At 43.9% G+C, this 15134-nt stretch overlaps 1 protein-coding gene across 1 annotated transcript in view; it reads left to right on the forward strand.

Moving 5' to 3' along the window:
* The window catches only part of DNAH10 (dynein axonemal heavy chain 10), a 48953-nt gene extending 33881 nt beyond the window's left edge, over positions 1 to 15072 (forward strand). Inside the window, exons 55-77 of the mRNA XM_079323086.1 lie at positions 65 to 239; positions 1000 to 1181; positions 1385 to 1521; positions 2383 to 2600; positions 2941 to 3162; positions 3640 to 3787; positions 4561 to 4840; positions 5189 to 5418; positions 5834 to 6107; positions 6290 to 6394; positions 6875 to 7029; positions 7778 to 7932; positions 8126 to 8309; positions 8893 to 9093; positions 10143 to 10352; positions 10725 to 10820; positions 11370 to 11541; positions 11925 to 12056; positions 12398 to 12609; positions 12683 to 12850; positions 13061 to 13238; positions 14186 to 14331; positions 14770 to 15072. Coding sequence (XP_079179212.1) covers positions 65 to 239; positions 1000 to 1181; positions 1385 to 1521; positions 2383 to 2600; positions 2941 to 3162; positions 3640 to 3787; positions 4561 to 4840; positions 5189 to 5418; positions 5834 to 6107; positions 6290 to 6394; positions 6875 to 7029; positions 7778 to 7932; positions 8126 to 8309; positions 8893 to 9093; positions 10143 to 10352; positions 10725 to 10820; positions 11370 to 11541; positions 11925 to 12056; positions 12398 to 12609; positions 12683 to 12850; positions 13061 to 13238; positions 14186 to 14331; positions 14770 to 14916 — 4127 coding nt within the window. The 3' untranslated portion in view covers positions 14917 to 15072. The remainder of the gene's footprint in view (positions 1 to 64; positions 240 to 999; positions 1182 to 1384; positions 1522 to 2382; positions 2601 to 2940; positions 3163 to 3639; positions 3788 to 4560; positions 4841 to 5188; positions 5419 to 5833; positions 6108 to 6289; positions 6395 to 6874; positions 7030 to 7777; positions 7933 to 8125; positions 8310 to 8892; positions 9094 to 10142; positions 10353 to 10724; positions 10821 to 11369; positions 11542 to 11924; positions 12057 to 12397; positions 12610 to 12682; positions 12851 to 13060; positions 13239 to 14185; positions 14332 to 14769) is intronic.
* The last annotated feature ends 62 nt before the right edge of the window (positions 15073 to 15134 follow it).

A 15134-nucleotide genomic window follows, 5' to 3' on the forward strand; every position in this document is an offset into this window, starting at 1 on the left:
TTAGTGTATGTTCTGTATACAAACTGGAATGATCCATTTATGGTTCTGCCTTTACAATTACTAGCTGAGGAGAAGAAAAAAATGGGTGAAGAAAAAGCTATAGAGATACAGGAACAGAATAAAATTATTGCTGTGGAGAAGGCAGAGGCTGAGGCAGCACTGGATCAGATCAAGCCCATGATGGAAGCTGCCAAGCGGGAGGTTGAGAAGCTTGACAAAGCTGAAGTGACTGAACTCAGGTGACTCATTTGTGTCTACAGTAGCATAAACTCTTGGAAATACACTGACAGACCCTTGTTTTCTGAGTCTGAGCCTTAACCTCAATCTTTGTCCCCTGCCTGTGAAGGTCAGGACATCAATTGCCTGGTTGCCAAGGTCACAACAGAATGCCCTGATTTCTAGCCCATGACTTTGCCTTAAGGCAGTTCTTCCAGGCCTTTGTTTGCTGTCTGCCCCATCATTCTCTGGCCTTTCTGATGCAGCAGAACTTGCTCTGGTTTTTGCCTGAGCAATGACTATCCAAACCTGTTCATTCCTCCTCTTTTTTTCCTGTGTAAGTAGGAACACATAACAGTTGGTTATGTGTTCCCAGTTATAACAGGGATACTTTCATTGCATGAAAATATATTTCCCTGCTGAATTTACTCCTCCATGTGTTTTGATAGTACAGGTCTTTTGTTGAGAATTGATACAAGGACACATCCAGTCTTTGGATCTCCCTGAAATAGTTGTCCCCAAAACAGCAATGGCTCTCCCTTCCCTGCCACACTTGTTTCCTTTCTCCAGAAAAATCTCTGGATTTTTCTTCAGCTGCTTCACTGCCCTAGGAAAGAATATCGAGGGTCAGTGTTTTAAGCTTTCCACTGCTGAAATTCTTCAGTATTTTGGGGATCAAATTATCTGAATACAAGAATTGGTTATGAGCTTTTGTGTAGTTAATAAATTATTGTCTGACTTGGGTTATCTTTTTCACTGATGGCTTTTTTTTCTGTTTTCCAGATCCTTTGCAACACCCCCAAAGCAGGTGCAGGTTGTTCTGGACTGTATTCTTATAATGAGAGGTTACAAAGAACAGAACTGGAAGAATGCTAAAGCAATGATGGCTGACACAAATTTCCTGCGACTTCTGTTGACAACAGATTTTAGGGAAATTCCATGGAGCCACGTGAAAGCTATGAGAGGTGAGCTCCTGTTCTGGGTACTAGCAGTGAATATAGGATATTGTTAATGGGAACATTAACAATAGCCAACAGAGTCTCTTTAATATTTTGACAAATATTTCCTATTGTCTGTCATGACATTGGCTGATGCTGCTGGTAGAAAAAGATATTTCTTTGAGGGTTTCTGCACAGTTGTTCAACTTGCAATATTTTTGTGTTTGTAGCTCTCTTAAAGAATCTTAATACTACCTGGGCTGAAATGGAAGTTATCAGCAGAGCAGGACTGGGAATGTTAAAGTTTGCTGAAGCAGTGGTGACCTACTGTGATGTAGTTAGAACAGTCAAGCCAAAGGAAGAAAAGGTAAAATATATTGGAATCAAATTCAGAGGGGGTCAAAATGTGATTCTGATGGAAAAGATAGTACTTGACTATTTCATAGACTGTCTACTTTTCCCATTGAAGTGTTTAAAAAGTGGCATTTAGGAGAGCTATTGCAGTAGCAGTGAGGCAGGTTGTCAGTCATAAATCACTGTATTTGTTGTGTCAGGATGCTGGACTGTGGGTTATATCCATGCCAGTGCTTGAGGGATGAGGGAGGAACATGTTCAATTGGAATTTTGTAATGTAACATGCTTAGAAAAACACAGTTTAGAGCTGTTTACTTAAAACAAACTTTAAAACCCATGACATTTGGACAGAGCAGAGCTCAGTAGTACACTAAATCCATGTTTCTTAAGCACAGACCTTTTGATTATCTTTTCTAGGATGACTGGAAATTCAGCTGTATTAAAAGGAAATCTAATGTCCAATAGATGACACTGGGAAATTTTTGTCAAGAAAATGTTGTTATATACAACTGACTACAGAGAAAGTATATTCACTAGATGATGTGTCTATTTTTGGAGCCTTAATATTGTTGTTATTAAGCAGACAAAGCTCCCTTTTTAAGGCATAAGAGTCTGCTGACCTCCAGTGCTTTGATATTCCTTGTGGGGAGAAAACTGGAGATTTCTCTCATTTGGAAGGGCAGTATCAGACCATGATGTGTATTTGGGATGGGGAGAGGAGGGTGACAGTGTCAGTTATTTTGGCTTGCACTGTTTATTACTAGAACACTTTGAAAAATATGACATGACCAAAAGAAATGTGGGAACTTAATACTTCTCTCCAAAATCCTTCTGTCCTCTGACACTCTTATGTTTCCTTCAAAATATGCTTTAGGTGGCCATGCTAGAACGGAACTATGAATTGAGTAAGAGGGAACTGGAAAGGATACAGGCAGAGCTGGCTGCCATTCAGGAGGAGCTTAAATCTTTGGGGGAAAAATATGAGCTGGCAATAAAAGAAAACCAAAAGTTACAAGCAGAAGCAGAGATAATGCAGAGAAGATTAGAGGCTGCTGACAAGCTCATCGCTGGCTTGAAATCTGAGAATGAGAGGTAAGTCTAGATTCAAAGAGGATCATTTTTGACACGAGAGGTTCATGTGTCAGGGATAAAATCTATCAGGTGGAGACATTTCTGAAAATGTTGCTTTCTGTGGTGTTTGTTTCTGAGAAGAGCTATTATCTGTTCTGAGCTAATATCCATTAGCTCTTGGAAAATATCTGAGATTAAATGGAAAAAGGTTCAGATCAACTCAGTGTCTGTGGCCACCATAATAGTGAGAGAAAACTGATTCTAACTTGGGGGTCTGTCTCAACCTGTATCTAAAGTAGCAGGAAATTCTGCACTTAAACCTCATCTTCCTGGAACAGAATCTCCCATATAATTCTATCAGGTGGACAGAGGAATTCAAGGAATTAGAGATACGAAAGGTGAAGTTGCTTGGAGACTGTTTGCTTGCTGCTGCCTTTCTGTGCTATGTGGGAGCCTTCAGCTGGGAGTTCCGTCATGAAATGCTCTATCAAGTGTGGCAAGAAGACATTTTCTCACGAGAAATTCCTGCCAGCCATCCATTTAAACTGGAGAGCCTCCTGACTGATGAGGTGGAGGTTAGCAGGTATGTCCAGTCAGGAGACCCAGGGACTACTGAATGGGGCATTATAAAGTGGGAGTCTGGAGCTGAGTCTGCAGCAGAGAATTGGCATTGTGGGTGGGGGTGCACAGCCACAAGTTGTACTTTACACTCCAGGGACATTGACTGAACTTAGACACATGTAATACCATTTCTAGGAAGTTTTTTAGGAGTTCTCTATGAAATATGTTTCCATAACCCAACAGGTGTCTTTTCATTGATGTCAATGGGTTTGGCATTAAGCCTAAGCCCAGGTAGCCCATGTATCAACTATCCCAGGACTGCTCACCTAAGGCAACAGTCAGTGCTTTGAGTAGTGCAGTTACAGTGAGTCCCCATGATCACATACTGTGTGTGTCCTTGTGTGCTCAGTGATTTGCTTCATTTTGCTGAAAAATGAAATGTGCTGCTCTCCCATTGAGTTTTCATCCCAGGCTGGTCTTTGGTCCATCCTGTTCCCAGGTGGGTTTCTCAAGGATTGCCCCCAGATGAGCTCTCTGTCCAGAATGGAATCCTGACAACGTATTCCAGCCGCTTCCCACTCTGCATTGACCCACAGCAGCAGGCACTGCACTGGATTAAGAAGAAAGAAGAAAATAATAATCTGAAGGTAAAATTGGAAGATTGCTTTGCCTCATTACTGATTGTTTTCAGAGTTGCATAAATATCTGTCACCTTGAATGGGGAACCAGTTATGTATCACAGAATTATTGAATGGTTTGGATTGGCAAGGACCTTCTAGTTCCACCCCTGGCCATGGGCAGGGACTTCATCCAACCTGGCCTTGGACACTGCCAGAGATGGGACAGCCACAGCTTCTCTGGGAACCTGTGCCAGGGCCTCAGCACCCTGACAGAGAAGAATTCCTTCCTAATATCTAATTTAACCCTGGCCTCGTTCAGTTTGAAGCCATTCCCCCTTGTCGTGTTGCTAAATGTGCTTGTCAAAAGTCCCTCTCCAGCTCTTGTGGAGCCCCTTTAGACTTTGGAAGGTGCTCTAAAATCTCCCTGGAGCCTTCTCCAGAATGAACAACCCCAGCTCTCTCAGCCTGTCTGCACACACAGAGAGAGTCTAACAAAAGGGCTGGTGTAGATTGTGATTTATCTCAGCTTCAGGATGGACCTTCCATGTAGGACAATAAACACACTTAGAGGCACAGCTAAAACTTTAAAGGGTAGTTTCCAAATGGAAATTTTTCTCAGCTAATCAGAAAAAAAGCACCTTTACTATTTTGTGCAAAGACAGTTTATATCATCTGTAAGAGGAAAGACAAAAAGCAGCAAAGAACAAACTTCATTAGTGTTGGCAGCTACTGCAAAATAATATTGTTCAGCAATATGAATATCAGTTGCCCTTTCATGTTTTCCCATTGTTCTCTTGCAGATGGCTTCCTTTAATGACCCAGATTTCCTGAAACAACTAGAACATGCTATAAAGTATGGAACCCCATTCCTGGTGCACAGTGTTGATGAATACATTGACCCTGTGATAGACAATGTCTTAGAGAAGAATGTCAAAGTTGCACAGGGCCGAGAATTCATTGTCCTGGGGGACAAAGAGGTGGACTATGACAGTAATTTTAAAATGTACCTGAACACCAAATTAGCAAGCCCAAAGTTTTCTCCCTCTGTGTTTGGCAGAGCTATTGTTATCAATTATACAGGTAAGCTCAAGTGTGTACTTAATAACAAAGTAGGGATTATGCTGTTGTACAAATTTAGGGCCTGGGTTGTTGTTTGAAACCTGGAAGAAACCAAAGAATTCATACTTGCCCTTATACTCAGCATCTTATTTAATAGAAAGTCCTTCTCACTTCTCTGTTCTAATCTGCAGCTGAGCTAAATAGATCTTCCTGTACTGGTCAGGTGAGGATGCTTTGGTAGAATTAAGATACAGTCATCAACCAAGTCTCTGTTGCATTGCTGTAGTTTTATGAGACATTAAATAAGTTGTGTAAAAACTGTCTTGCGCTTACAAAACTCTATGCTCTGTCCATGTGTTGTACCTGCAGTTACACTCAAGGGCCTAGAGGATCAGCTGCTCAGTGTCATTACGGGTTTTGAAAGGAGGGAACTGGAGGAGCAGAGAGAACGTCTCATCCAGGAGACAAGTGAAAACAAAAACCTGCTGAAAAATCTGGAAGACACTCTCCTTCATGGACTGTCAACTTCCACAGGAAACATGTTGGACAATGTGGAATTGGTGCAAACCTTGGAAGAGACAAAATTCAAAGCTACTGAGGTACCAGTTCTGGGCTTTTTGGAAGGGTGTCTATGAACAGAATGTAGTCTATCTTCAGGGAAGTCCTTAACAGGAACTAAGGAATGTTTGTTTACAGTTCTAAAGCAAAAGAATCCATCCTTGGAGTTTTCAGGCCACAGCTGGGCAAAGCCACACTGGGCCTGATCTAGAGGTTGTCATAACCCAGCTTTGGGCAGAAGTTGAACTAATACTATTTCCATGATTTTTTGTAAATCTTTGCCTTTACTTTTCATAAATATCCAGGATAGGATTAATTTTATCTAACTTTTCATTTTTATAACTCGTACAATTTCTTTTGAGTTACCTGCCCAGATTTCCAGATTTCCTGTGATATAGTAGATCCACTCTGGATCAGCACAGTCATTCCAGGAGTGTAAAATCCCTTTCTGCCCAGGTGATTGAGAAACTGAAGCTGGCGGAGACGACCGCGGCGGATATCGACCTTCTCCGAGATGGCTACAGACCAGCAGCCAAGAGAGGGGCCATTCTCTTCTCTGTGCTGGCTGAAATGGCATTTGTCAACATCATGTACCAGTTCTCACTGGCCTCCTTCTTAGAGGTTTTTGGATTCGCCCTTCGGAAATCCATGCCCAGTCCTATTCTTCCTAAGAGGTTAAAAAACATCATGGATACACTGACTCTGAACACCTACAACTATGGCTGCACAGGTTAGTGCTGTTTCACCAGGGGCTGAGACTCTGTGCAAACAAAGGTGAAGCCCTGACTTCAGTTGGTTCAGGCAAGTTACCAAGTAGGGAATTTAGTGATGTTCAGGTCTCAGCACTGCTGAAAATTTCTCCAGTTCTACAAGCTTTAGCAGCTGATTTTTGAAAATGTCCTTTTAACATAGGCTTGTTTGAGAAGCACAAGTTACTGTTCTCCTTTGATATGACTGTCAAGATAGAACAAGCTGAGGGCCGAGTTCCACAAGAAGAATTTGAGTTCTTTTTGAAAGGTAAAGTGAATATTTTTATGTAAATATGTAGCTCTATGTAGCAATAGCTAAAAGATCTTTTGAAGATAGATCTTTGACTAGACATGATTCACCACAAGCCAGCACCTCCAGAAGGGGAGCTTTCCCACCGAGGAGAGCTGCATGTGTTGGGTTGCACAAACTGGGGATCCTGCTATTTCTATTTCACATTAGCTGCTTGTTAGGGTGTTACATGAGGAAAGTAATCTGTAGATATTTTTTGACTGCGTTGTATTTATTTTCTGACTATGTATGCATAATTTTAGAAATGTTTGCACAGATAAAACTCTGGCTTTGCAAGCACTTGCAAAATGCCTTTTTTCCTTCAGCAGACCAGTCTAATCTGACAGTGCTTCCAGGAACAAATTTCCCCTTGGTTCCTCTGTGCAGAGGGACTGTGTGTGGTCATGCACTGGAGGATTTCTGCCATGGACACTGACTCTGGTTTGTGAATGTGCCTAGGCAATATTTCCCTGGAGAAGAGTGCCCGAAAGAAACCGTACGCTTGGCTTCCAGATCAAGGCTGGGAAGACCTAATTCGCTTGTCTGAACTATTTCCTGAGAAATTTGAATCTCTTCCAGATGATGTGGAAGAAAATCCAGATGTATGGAAAAATGTACGTGCTTTTTTTCAGTGCTGTTTTCTCTCCTAGCTTTTCATCTGGTATTAAATGTTCAAGTGTGATGCAATGTGTCACAGCACTCCACAGGAGAGATGTCACTGTGGGTTTCTTCCCTCAAGGCCTTTCTCTGCTTCTTGACCTCAGTTAGTGATTGGCTTATTTGCAGAAGAGTTAAGGATTATATTATTTAAAAAAGAAACTAAAATACCTTCCTTGGTATACTGTAGAATTTTTATTTGTCAGTCTAATGCCTCAGAGGAGTTATTTACCCTGCTGAAGTCAGTGGAAATTTTCTGTTTGACAGTCAATATTTCAGTGGTGTTTTTGTGCAGCTAAATTGTGCTTTGATCTTCTTGTGGCAGTGAATTCTATAGGCTATTGACAAACAAGATCTCCTTTGTTCCTCCTTTAGCTTCATTTGATGTCTTCTTGCTTTACAACAAGTCTTCCTGCAAGCAATCTGTTAATACCTTTTTGCTTTTGATGCTAATTTCTATATCTTAAGAGAATTAGTTGACATAAAGTGAAAGTACAAATGTGTTTCTGGACTTGAATACTTTATACTGAAAAAGTTGGATTTTTTACATTCACCTGAACTTTTAATATTTACTTGCAGCTGATTGACTTTGTTTTTGTTGTGTCTCTTGGCCCCTCATCCATCAATTTAATTTTCTCTTTCCTAGTCATTTCCCTGACAGAGTCACTGGGTTAATTGGCATTGTGTGCTGTGTTTTCTTGCCAGTGGTATGACACAGATGCTCTGGAGCAGATGCCATTGCCAGTGCCCTATCAGGGCAATGTCACAGATTTCCAGAAGCTGCTGCTGCTGCGGTGCTTCCGCGTGGATCGGATGTACCGGGCAGTGACCGACTACGTGACCGAGACCATGGGCGAGACGTGAGTCTGTCCCTCTCCCATCCAGCCACGCTGCTCACACAGAGCTGGGGCTGGGCCTGAAGAGCAGAGCAGGGCTTGTGTCCCAATGATTTCCAAGTGTGGTGAGCTTTGTGTTTTGTGTACAAGGCTCTGTTCACACCTGGCAGCTGCTCTGTGCAAATCAATCAAATTATTGGGCTCCTCCCTCTGCCAGGTACGTGCAACCCCCCGTGATCAGCTTCGATGCCATCCTGCAGCAGAGCACCCCTTTGTCACCTGTGGTTTTTATCCTAAGTCCTGGCTCTGATCCTGTCAGTGACCTCATGAAACTGGCTGAGAGGACAGATTTTAAAGCAGATAGACTCAAATTCCTGGCCATGGGACAAGGCCAAGAAGAGGTAACTTGGATGGGAGGATGGGGATGTGCTGTGTGCAGTGAGTGTGAATTGCAAGCCATGCTCCTAATGCTCTGGACTGATCAAATTTCCTTTCCATAGGTCTGCTCCATTTTAAGTGGAGTTACCTCGTGATTCTGACATAAATTTGTCAGTTTGGGAATAACATTTTACTGAACATGAAAGGGGCTATTTGGCTGACAGGCTGCTGTTCTGGTTTGGGTGAGGGTAGATCCAGAAGCAGATTTTTAGCTGTTAAAAAGTAAAGATGAGAAGATGTTGCTGTGTATGGACATGAGGTGGCTGGAAGTGTTTGCTACTAGAAAGTTCTGCTGCTGCTTCTCCTGCCTTTCCTGTGACTTTCCTTTTTGAACACTGAGGCACTCAGTTATGACTCTGAGGCTCTCAGACTCTCAGAGCTTAACAGCTGTTTGAATTTGCCACTATTTAGTCAGTAGGAGAACTCCTATCAGACTCATTTAGACCATCACTTTCCTAGCAGGAAAACCCCACTGCACAAGCCCATCAGAGGCAGTTTGTTCTCAGGGTAAAGGGAGAGTTACAGATGGTTCTCCTCTGTCCTCAGATTGCTTTGCAGATGCTGCAGGAAGCAGAGATTCATGGACAGTGGCTCATGTTGCAGAACTGTCACCTTTTGGTGAAGTGGCTCATCCATCTGGAAAAGGCCCTGGAGAAAATTACAGAGCCTCACGAAGACTTTCGCCTGTGGCTGACAACTGACCCAACTGAAGGTTTCCCAATTGGAATCCTGCAAAAGGCTTTAAAGGTGGGGAAACCCCCAGGAGGGCAGGTCCAGTCTGGCTCTGGGGGGCCTGGCCTGAGTGCAGCACATTAGGCCAGCCTTACAGACTTGCTTTTTGTCTTTTTTCATCATCCTATTTATTTTCCTGGCATGTTTCCTTTGGGTGAAAACTGTTCAGCAGTTATTTCAAAGCAGAGGTTTGTGAGTAAACCTGGAAATGTGACAAATGGTCCTTAGTTTTAAATGCTGCCACAAATAAGGAGTACCTGGATCAGAAATAGCCCTGTCAGCCCTGCTGCTGCAGTGCAGACCAAGGCCTGTGTCAGCCTGGCAGTGCCAGTGCAGCAGACATTGGAATAGGATAATGGCTTCCAGCTGCTCCTTCAGGATACTGCAGCATTTATCACTAAAAGCTGAGCTGATTATTTTGAAGGCACAGGCCATGATTCTGCCCTAATGTTCTTTTCTGTGGCTGCTTTACTGCTGTTGTGGTGCCTTGTCCTGTGCTCATCATTATTTCATTTCACAGATTGGAAAGCAGTGCCTCAGTGGCAGCTCTGGGCTGTTCTCCCACTCCTCCTGCAGTGGGAAGGGAGCCAGAGTGGATCTTAAAGGCTGCAGATCTGCACTCTGGATCTTGCCAGGAGCAGTGAGAGCTGAGGTTTTAGACTCTTTAAAAAAAGCTGCCAGGAAGCAGCTCTGGCAGTTTGATCAGCAGGAAAGCCACATTGTTTAAGCATCTTACTGTGGGGAAATAGAGCACATTAAAATCTGTGAAGTACTGGTATTTCAGTAAATTACCTCTTCAAATACGAGAAATATTAATGTCTTGCCAACAACATGCTAATTACAAAATAATACTGAGTTCTCTTTGCATAGGTGTGTTTACCTTGATAAATTTAAAAGGTCTGTTTCATACCTTTCCTTAAGAAAAAATCCATTATTTGATAGGCATTGGGAAAACAAGTTAAAATGTCAAGCTTGCATTGTATAGCTTACTTAATGTGATGTATTTACAACTTATTTTCCTCGAGTTATCCAGTAATTGATGGCTTTCCTAATTATTTTGATAGGTTGTAACAGAACCACCTAATGGTCTGAAACTGAATATGAGAGCCACCTACTTCAAAATTCCCCCAGAAGCCTTAGAGGAGTGCCCACATCCTGCTTTTAAATCCTTAGTCTATGTCTTGGCATTTTTCCACGCTGTGGTTCAGGAGAGGAGGAAGTTTGGGAAGGTTGGCTGGAATGTACCATATGATTTTAATGAATCTGATTTCCAGGTAAGAAAATAATTGCAGTGGCTCTTGTATTCCTGAGTAGCTCAGATTACTTTTGAAAATACAGAATTTATCCATCTTTAACCTTTCTCACAATTAGATTTTACTTAATATTTTTTTCTGCTTCTGTGGAGTCATGTAGACTCCTGATCTTCTATAATGTCAATTTGGGATGCTAAAAACTAGATTCTGAATCTTTCATGTTTTTATTACCTTTCTCGTGGGTTTCTTTTCGTAAGAGGATTTATACTTAACTTTTTAATTATTTCAGAAAGAAGTAATTGTTAGTTTTCAAACAAGAACTGTATTAAAGAAAACCTATGAATATCTGATTTATGAATCTTCTTATCTCACATGTTCCAACCAATTCATTAGGTGTGCATGGAAATCCTTAACACATACTTGACAAAAGCTTTTGAACAAAACGATGATCAAATCCCTTGGAGCAGTCTCAAGTATCTCATTGGGGAGGTGAGTGCTACACTGCCACAAAAATCCAGATGAATGAAGTTTCCTTTCTGCATGGGACTGGGGACTACTAGTCTCAGGGAATTAGGGCCACTGTGTGCAAGAGCACAACAGGGAGTGATGGTGCTTAATTAATTGTGAGAGAGCCCTTGGGACCCTGTGCTGGAAGAGCACAGTTGGCACATGGGTATCACTGAGCTGTACAAATGTTGTGTTCTCAGAGCTGGGGCAGCTGCACTGCACTGGCAGCTGCTGCAACAGGAAGCCCTGCAGGAAACTGTTACTTTGCAGCACTGGATCCCAGCTGAGCATGAGCTGGAACCTCAGGAAGGTACCTGCACAAAAATCATCCAGATGGGTCATTAGGAGTGCCCAGAGCAGCTCTCTCCAAAGTATTTCCTTCCTGTCCCCCTGAGAAGGGACTGGAGATGTCCTTGGGATCCATAGGGAGACAGTGTTACACCACAGCCATTTTGACCTTTCAGTGATTTTTTAAACAGTATTTTCTGCTCCAAAAGCAGTTGCTGTAACACTGGTGTCACTGATTCCCAGGTCATGTATGGTGGGCGTGCAATCGACAGCTTTGACCGGCGCATCCTCACTGTCTACATGGACGAGTACCTTGGGGATTTCCTGTTTGACACATTCCAGGTGTTCCACTTCTACAAAAGTGACACAGTCGATTACAAAATTCCAGAAGGGAAGGGAAAAGATGACTTTGTTGGTAAGAAATGCTCCTCCTGCTACATTAAAAAAAAAAAGTCTGCTTCCAGTGTACATTGTCTCCATCCATTGCTGCTGTGTGGATTGCAGTGTTACAATCCTCTGCTTTACAGGAGCTGTCCTTTGGAATGTGAGCTTGTCACTGAGCTCCTCGGGTGTTAAAAAAAACAAACAAAAAATAACCCAAACCACAAAACCTCAGTAAAGCAGCATGATAATTTGGTTAAGTGATGTATAATATTTCTGTGAGGGAGTCTCTGTGTGTTTATTCAATCTGTGCATTGCTCTAACACCAGGTTTAGCATTTGATTTTTTTATTTAAGCAGAGCAGCAGCCAAGTTGCTGTGGTGTTCTGGGTTACCAGTTTCTGGGGCTGTTTTCCAGAGGCCATAGAAGCTCTGCCACTCTCCAACACCCCCGAGGTGCTGGGCCTCCACGCCAACGCCGAGATCGGATATTACATGCACGCGGTGCGCGACATGTGGGGGCACCTGCTCGACCTGCAGCCCCAGACTGGTGAGTGCCTGGCTGAATGGGTCTGTGAACAGGAACCTCCAGGGACGAGTGCTGAGCCCTGGGGACAGTGACAGCAGCCCCTGTGTGTGGGGAGCGATCCTGGGGCTCTGTTCTGGCCTTGGGGAGCAGAAGGAGCAAAGCCACTGCAGGGCTCAGCCCTGCCAGGCTGGGAGCAGCTCAGCACCTGCCCAGAGGCACAGCTGGAGACCTGCAGGGCTGTGGGCAAATGTCAGAGCACAACTGGGGGGAGATTGATGCCAGAAGGTGACTCAGCTCTCAAAGCTCTCAACCTTCTCTCAGATTAGTACAAATTTAGTCTCACTAATATTTTTTGGTTTCAGGTGAAACTGGTGCAGGAATTAGTCGAGATGAATATATTGCAAATGTTGCCAAGGATATAGAAAACAAATTACCTCAAGTGTTTGATCTCGACCTCATACGTAAAAGTTACGGAGTTACCATCTCCCCTACCACCGTGGTGCTGCTGCAGGAACTGGAACGGTTTAACAAGCTCATCCTTCGGATGGGGAAGTCGTTGGCTGAGCTGCAACGTGTAAGTAAAATCACAGCAGCTCCACGGGCCAGCTGGGCTGTGCCTGCCCTCAGAACTGTTCCCATTGTTCCAGGCCTTGGCTGGGGAGGTTGGAATGAGCAGTGAGCTGGATGATGTGGCTCAGGCTCTCTTCAACGGGCAGATTCCTGGCATCTGGCGGCGGCTGGCCCCCGACACCCTCAAAACCCTTGGGAACTGGATTATTTTCTTCAGAGCTCGATATGACCAGTACACCAGCTGGGTAAGCAAGTGCCTCCAGAAAGCCTTTTGTTATGTTAACCTGCACCATGAGCTGTGCAGGCTGGTGCAGAGCCAGTGAACACTTCAGGTGAGCCCTTGAGCTGGTGCCATCATTGCATTACTGTGGGTGCAAGGCAGGCTCACCCCAGCTCCTGTCTAAGGGCAGTTCAGGGTGAGAACCAGGTGCTGCCCTTCACTGCCTTGGTTGCAGGTCAATGATGGTGAGCCTGAGGTGATGTGGCTGTCAGGCCTGCACATTCCTGAGTCCTACCTGACTGCTCTTGTTCAAGCCACCTGCAGGAAAAACAGGTGGCCCCTGGATCACTCCACCCTTTACACAGAGGTAACCAAGTACAGGAAAGCAGAAGACATCACTGAATCCATTCAGGGTAGGTGTTTTCACAACTGTTTGGCAAAAAAAGGAGTTAACTGGTGAGAGAAAGAAATTGCTTGGCACACTAAATTACTTTGGTTAAACCTTGGCAGGCATTTGCCCTGGGTTTCACAGTCCTCATGATTTCCAGCTGGGAAGTAGCTGGGTTCTGGTCCTGCAGAGCTCCTGTGTGCATGAAGCTCTTCCCACCCACAGGCAGGGATTTGAACTTCCAACTCCCCCTTGCTCCATATACATACATACATACATACATATAAAAATGTGTATATATGTACACATACATATATGTGTGTGTGTATATATACATGTATCTATTTATGCCTAGAACATTACCAATCCCAGCAGGTTTGTAAGATCTATTTACACCACAAATAATATACTGAAATGCACTTAAGCAAAAAGTGCCTATAAATATTAATCGTTTATTGTGTAAATATCTCTTTATGAGCTCTCTATGACTAGCACTGCTCTAATAACTAAATACAAGAAAGTACTGGGAACAGCTAAGCAAGGCTGTGGGTACCAGCTCTTGATTGGGAACAGAGGAGGAAAAAAGTTTTTGTTTTTTTTTTCTTAAATGTAAATGCTGTACTTGGTATTTGTACCAGCACAACTGTCCCAACCCTTCACCTGCTCTCAGTGACCCAGTGATCAGGCCCAGGGGAGATACAAAGCTCTCTGTGACTTGGGCAATTGGAGGGCAGCAAATCACATTCATTCCTGCTATTGTTCATCATGTGTAGTGCAACTGAGACAATTTAATTTGATTTCCTAATACAGCAGGAAGATAAAAACAAAGCTCTCAGAAAACTGCCCCAACTGCAGTAGGAAATGCAGTGTGTTTGTGATGGCTGTAGTGCCCAGAGCAGTTACCTTAGAAGATGTCCTAGATCTTTTCCAGGAGCTCAGTTTACCCAGACGTTGCATGTTGTGCCTTTGCAGGCTGCTATGTCTCTGGGCTGTTCCTGGAAGGAGCAGACTGGGATGTAGAGCAGGGCTGCCTCATCCAGAGCAAGCCCCGTGTCCCGGTGGTGGAGCTGCCCATCCTGAGGATCATCCCCATAGAAGCACACAGACTCAGACTCCAGGTACAGCTCCTGAATTCCCCTCCTTCTGCTGTCCCACCTCCCCAGCTGGCAGGTGCTGCCCTCTCTGCCCAGACCCTGCATTTTATCATTATTATTGTGCATTATTATCCCATATGAAGCACCTGGTTTAACACTTCTTACACTACCCATCACTACAGTTTGTTTCTTCTAAGGGGGTTGATGCATTTGTTGCCTCTTTTCCCTTCAGGCACTCTGGGACAGGGACCTTGTGACACTCTCACACTCCCCCTGCTCTTTCAATTATTTCCCATCCCCAGTAAAGGACACAAACAAGATTTACATTTTCTGGATATTGGCTATTTAAGACCTCGAATAAAAGCAGTAATTTCTGAGGCCAGTCCTGTCTCCTGGAGGCCCTGGAGCTGTTTGCAGCTGTGCAGCAGCCCAGGCCCTGCTCAGTGTCCTGCTGCCTTTCAGAACACGCTCCGCACGCCCGTGTACACGACGTCCCTGCGCCGCAACGCCATGGGCTTCGGCCTGGTCTTTGAAGCTGACCTTTACACCACCAGGCACATTTCCCACTGGGTCCTCCAGGGTGTGTGTCTCACCCTGAATGCAGAATGACAGTCAAAAACAGGCACTGTGTTCTTCCCCCAGAATGCAACCCTTCAGAGGCACAGGGAAAAACCCTCAGCCCGGGTGGGGTTGTGTTTACTTAGGCACACCTGACTTCAGTTAGTATTAGTTTGGTTGTACTGTACTCCCAATAAACATGTTTGAGAATAGAGTGGTTTTGGTAATTTGTGTTTCCTTTTGGAACAGCTCCAAGCCAGTCTGTGGCT

The sequence above is a fragment of the Erithacus rubecula genome, assembly GCF_903797595.1.
Source record: "Erithacus rubecula genome assembly, chromosome: 19".
NCBI classification, from domain to species: domain Eukaryota; kingdom Metazoa; phylum Chordata; class Aves; order Passeriformes; family Muscicapidae; genus Erithacus; species Erithacus rubecula.